The following is a 5,000-nucleotide window of genomic DNA, read 5'->3' as shown; positions in this document are numbered from 1 at the left end:
AGTCTCAATCTCAGGTGGAGAAACAGCAGCCTAAGAACATGGTGTTCAACTTCTTGCAAGAAGATGAGTTGGCCGCTTCCCAACCTCAAGTAAGCTCTTTCTTGCTAACTGTGGCATTTAGATTTGGGCTGACGAGAACAGATCTCTGAACCTTCTACAACCCAACCAACTCAAACCGCCACCCCTACCGAAACTATCCCCCCAGAAGACCCCATCCCTGAATCCGAACCCCAACCCACCGTCCGATCTGCCATTCCCGCATTCGACTGGGCCGCCGAGGATGACGAGCAACCTTCCGATTCCCCCGCTCCAGTCGAAAACCCTTGTGATGCCCAGCCTTCTCAGACGACTCAAGCGGAAGCCAAGACCTCCATCGATGAGACTTCCGATCAGATTATTGAGAAGAACGTTCTTGCCAATGCCCATGTTGCACAGCCTTTCCCTCAGGAGGCTGGTGTATCGGCTCCTCCGGCTGTGGACAACACTGCAGCAGCGCCTCCAGCGGCCAAAATTATGTCTGGCGGCCGAGGTAGGGGTAGAGGTGGTAGAGGTGGACGGGGTGGAAGAGGCGGCGGTCAACAGAAGGGTCAACAGAACCAACAACAACAACGACAGCAGCAAGCAGGTCAGGTGGGACAGAAAGTGGATGATGACGGCTTCCAATTCGTGGGCAAGTCTCCCACTGCCCAGCATGGCCCTGTTCCCGCTCGAGGACGAGGTAGGGGAAAGGCATACTCCAGGGGACGCAGTGGTAAGTAACTTGAATTCCCTGTGGTACTGAACGGACGGCTAATGGATCTTGATAGGCGGAGGTGGTCCCCGCCCCACTAGTGATACGCGTACACCCCCTCAAGACGGTCAATCATCGCCAGCTCAAGGCCAACAACGCCAGCAAAACCAACGATCTCCTAGGCCTACCAGGCTCTCATCCCAGCAGGCTAAACCTACTCCCGCTTAAACCATGAACCACGCCACCAAACATCTTGTAGGAAGGGCAAAACATATGAAAGGGAAGATGGACTTGTATACAGAATAAATAAAAGACCGGATTGGTCAAAGTAATAGATCCCATACTCAATTACACGATGCATGGAGGATAATTAATTTGTGGATCTCTGAGCAACTGTAGATCCTGGAGCGTTACGGCGATGTAGGCGAAGATGCATGGAGGTAATATGATTGCAGAAATAAAGGACAGACCCTGTGTAGACAGTGTCTTTTGATACTGATCAGACAGGAGGAACAAAGTGTTGTATTTCGAGCAGGCATAAAGGACCTAGATCGAGCCTCCGAGCCAGAGCGAGTATATAATGACCCGCTGAAGACTTTTTTATGGTCCAGCTATCATGATAAATCGTCACAATCAATGTATGTGAAGGCCAAGGCAATAATCTCTGCAGCCAACAACACCCCCAGCATCATGTTGTTGAGCAAACGCCCCACTCCTCCGATGATCCGCACTATTAGTACTAACTACTATCATCATTCCTACTCCTCCTCTTCTCATTCCAAGACGGTCGGCCGGTCAACTGTCTTTAAATCACCAGTTACTAATAATAATAATAATAAAAAATAACCTCATTCGCGCCTGGACCTTCTTGTCCTTCACCACCCGTTGCTTCAGCGAGGAAGGAAAAAAAAGACTTCTTCTCTCATCCCCATTAATATAGCCATACAGAAAAAAGTCCCGCTGGTAAATTGCTGATAATTACGTTACGTAATAATGATTTTGCGGAGAATTTCGCTTCTGTGATCTCACGTCATGGTTTTTTGCATACGTTGGCTTGCGGTGATTAATTATAAAAATGGCTCTCTTCCCAGACGTCATTCAATTATATTAGAAATATTTCTTTATTTTTCATCTATACTCACACTTTCTTTTACATCTGACTTTGATAAACATCCATAATGGCTGCCGCTAGGTTCCTCTCTTCTGCTAGGATTGCCCGTCCTTCCGTCATTGTGAGTGTATTGACGAAAATCGTCAGCTCCTTCGAGCAGACAGCTCATGCTCTGCTATAACAGTCCAGGACTGCCGCTCAGTACCGAGGCTACTCTTCTGCTGCTCCTTCCGGCGGCGCCAGTGAGTTCTGTCCTCCTGAAGGGACTCCCTAGCCCTATAAAGTTCAATCTGACTTAGACGTAACGCAGACTGGCCCTTACTCTTGTCTGTTGCCGGTGCTGTAAGCTTTATTAATCCTTCCCCATGTTCCTCGACGTCACGGCTAATGTCGGTTTAACAGACCGGTGTCGGTGCATACGCGTACCTCCAGTACAACCCTTGTATGTCATTGTTCTAAACATCTGCCCTTGGCATCGTAGTGATGAAATTGGTCTGATCGTTTTCCAGCTGTCAAGAAGGAGGTCGAGGCCAAGATCAAGGGCGCTGAGGCTGAAAAGGCTGCTGCTGAGCGTACCGCTGCCGGTATCAGCGCTTTCGTCAAGTAGGTCGCTCGACTTTTGTTCTAACACAAGCAATCTGGCTGACTCTTTTATGTGATTAGGGACACTTGGATCCCCTTTACCCTCGAGAAGGTTGAAAAGTACAACCACAACACTAACATCTACCACTTCAGCTTTGGAGAGGAGGGTAAAGACAAGATCTCTGGCGGTGAGGTCGCCAGCGTCGTCCTTTTGAGGTCTCCTGAGGGTCCCGAGCAAATCAAGGACGAAAAAGACAAGCCTATCATCAGGTCAGTCAACATTTTATATCTGATTCACAAGTGCTGATTTGCAACAGGCCTTACACCCCCATCTCGCCTCCTGATCAGAAAGGCTCCATTGAGTTTATGATCAAATCGTACTCCGTACGTCTCTTCTGGCCCCGTTACGTGAATATAGCAACTAACTCGTTTGATCTAGGGCGGCAAGTTCACTCCATTCCTTAGCAACCTCTCCCCTGGTCAGCAGGTCCTCTTCAAGGGTCCGCTTCAGAAGTTCAAGTACCAGCCCAACAGCTTCGAGAAGGGTCTCTGTATCGCTGGTGGTTCTGGTATTACCCCCATGTGGCAGCTCATTAATCACTCCTTAAGCATTCCCGAGGACAAGACCAAGTGGACTCTTATCTACTCCAACGTCTCTGAGGCTGATATCTGTATGTCAATCTATCTCATTTTGGCAGTATCCACAGTTAACGCAAATAATAGTGTTGAGAAAGGAGTTTGACGCTCTTGCCCAAAAGTACCCCGGCCGTCTTGATATCAAGTACGTTCTCGACAAGGGACCTTGGGGCTGGAAGGGTGAGACTGGTTACGTCACCGCCGATCTCATCAAGAAGACTTTCCCCAAGAACGAGGGCGAGAATATCCGTGCATTTGTTTGTGGTCCTCCTGGCCAGATGAAGGCCGTGTCCGGTGAGAAAGACGGTATGAAGCAGGGTGAGCTCGCTGGCGCCCTCAAGGAATTGGGTTACACTTCCGATGAGGTCTTCAAGTACTAAAAATTGAGAAGAAGTAGTGAAGTTGATGGATAGAACTAGAAAGCAAGATGCATACATTGGACAAAATCAGCGTTGTTGTAATAGGTTCTGATGGCTACAGTATCATTGTTTCTCGCCAGGACCCCACATGGGCTGGTCAAAAACAAGAGGGTCTAGCGCTTTGGTATTGAGCTGTCGCAACAACTATCAGTACGTTGGGGATACATCATCAACTTTGCTCACCAGATGGGGACCCAGTTGGTCCAATTTGGTCACACCCAGTAACCTCATTGTGGTTTCAATTTCGTCCCTCATGACTGATCTCATTATTAGAGCCAGTCTCCGCAGAGAAAACAGGTTACTCACTTTCTATGGCATGCACCACTCCCTCCTCTCCGTAGGTCAGAGAATAGAGGAAAGGTCTACCCATACCGACGCCTTTCGCTCCCAAGCAAAGAGCTTTAACGACGTCTGTACCTCTTCGACAACCTCCATCGATATACACCTACACATGGATCTGGATCAGCTGCTGATGGGGAAATCAGCCAACTGAGCTTACCTCGCACTTCTTGAATATCTCGGGGCAGATTTTGTTCATTTCTAATAATGTGTACATTGCTGGGGGTGATCCATCAAGGGCACGTCCTCTGCATTATCATCAGCCTTTATCTCAGGAGATACATAACGGGGTTTGGGGCTTACCCATGGTTCGACAGGTAGATGGCATCCACACCCATTTTTGCCGCCTTCATTGCATCTTCCGCCGTCTGTACACCTTTCAACCCGATAGGCAGCTTGGTATGTTGCCTCAACCATTCTATATCTTTCCAACTCAACTTGGGGTCAATAAAACCCCCTACACTCCTCCCAATACCACCACCCTTGTTGTCCGATCCAATCTTTCCTCCAGATATACCACTTGCAACCTCTACTTCTGCCCGACTCCTCTCATCGGCCTCTCGTTTTCCCGGGGCAGGGGCGTCGACAGTCACGAAAATCGCTTTCAGCCCCAAAGAGTTGATTTTCCCTAACAAGCTTTCGGTCTTGGGGCGGTTACGGTCAACATAGAGCTGCATGAAAAATGGCTGGGAAGGTGACGTTGCGGACGATATAATGGAAGGTAAAGGGGCTGATGCGTTGGTGGAGATCATTTGGATGATGTTGCTCTGACCGGCGGCTTTGGCGAGTAGGCATTCGCCCTCAGGGTGGGCGAGTTTTGCCATACCGGCTGGAGAGATGAAGATCTGGGACAATATTAGCCTTGTGAATTTGAAAAGATAATGCCCAACTTACAGGCAAGGATGTATCTTGCCCCAGCATCTGGGTACGAGTATCAGCAATCTCAACGTCGACCAGTACTCTTGGCCTGAAGAGAATGGAATTGAAAGCTTTTCTATTCAAGTCCAAAGCTGCAGTTAATTGTTAGCCTTGAGGGGTGATACAGCCCTGCATAGACTCACTGTACTGGTCTGTAGCGCCTGAAGACATGTACGCCCAAGCTTTACTTGTCAAGTTGGCTTTGGCGGCGGCCTATAATACATCATCATCATCAGCTTCCTGCCTCAGCCCAGAGGCACATTAG

The 5,000-nt window shown here is 48.8% G+C and overlaps 3 protein-coding genes across 3 annotated transcripts in view; 2 read left to right on the top strand and 1 right to left on the bottom strand.

Moving 5' to 3' along the window:
- Window positions 1-958, top strand: part of CNBL1190 (hypothetical protein) — a gene marked incomplete at both ends in the record, with an annotated part of 1,956 nt that extends 998 nt beyond the window's left edge. The window contains 3 exons of the mRNA XM_767411.1: window positions 1-89; window positions 142-751; window positions 807-958. The exon at window positions 1-89 is cut by the window's left edge and continues 189 nt beyond it. Of these exons, the coding sequence (XP_772504.1) occupies window positions 1-89; window positions 142-751; window positions 807-958 (851 nt within the window). The remainder of the gene's footprint in view (window positions 90-141; window positions 752-806) is intronic.
- A 950-nt stretch (window positions 959-1,908) lies between these two features.
- Window positions 1,909-3,439, top strand: CNBL1180 (hypothetical protein; the record flags this gene model as incomplete). Its single annotated transcript, XM_767410.1, has 9 exons — window positions 1,909-1,962; window positions 2,026-2,083; window positions 2,152-2,183; window positions 2,244-2,283; window positions 2,351-2,444; window positions 2,505-2,693; window positions 2,741-2,807; window positions 2,863-3,094; window positions 3,147-3,439. The coding sequence occupies 9 exons, from the start codon at window positions 1,909-1,911 to the stop codon at window positions 3,437-3,439; spliced, it is 1,059 nt and encodes a 352-aa protein (XP_772503.1).
- Window positions 3,440-3,541: 102 nt separating this feature from the next.
- Window positions 3,542-5,000, bottom strand: part of CNBL1170 (hypothetical protein) — a gene marked incomplete at both ends in the record, with an annotated part of 2,173 nt that continues 714 nt past the window's right edge. Inside the window, 7 exons of the mRNA XM_767409.1 lie at window positions 3,542-3,610; window positions 3,662-3,735; window positions 3,785-3,923; window positions 3,978-4,065; window positions 4,121-4,662; window positions 4,712-4,827; window positions 4,879-4,948. Coding sequence (XP_772502.1) covers window positions 3,542-3,610; window positions 3,662-3,735; window positions 3,785-3,923; window positions 3,978-4,065; window positions 4,121-4,662; window positions 4,712-4,827; window positions 4,879-4,948 — 1,098 coding nt within the window. The remainder of the gene's footprint in view (window positions 3,611-3,661; window positions 3,736-3,784; window positions 3,924-3,977; window positions 4,066-4,120; window positions 4,663-4,711; window positions 4,828-4,878; window positions 4,949-5,000) is intronic.

Source organism: Cryptococcus neoformans, chromosome 12, assembly GCF_000149385.1.
Source record: "Cryptococcus neoformans var. neoformans B-3501A chromosome 12, whole genome shotgun sequence".
Lineage (NCBI taxonomy): Eukaryota > Fungi > Basidiomycota > Tremellomycetes > Tremellales > Cryptococcaceae > Cryptococcus > Cryptococcus deneoformans.
This window is presented reverse-complemented; position numbering and strand designations above follow the sequence as displayed.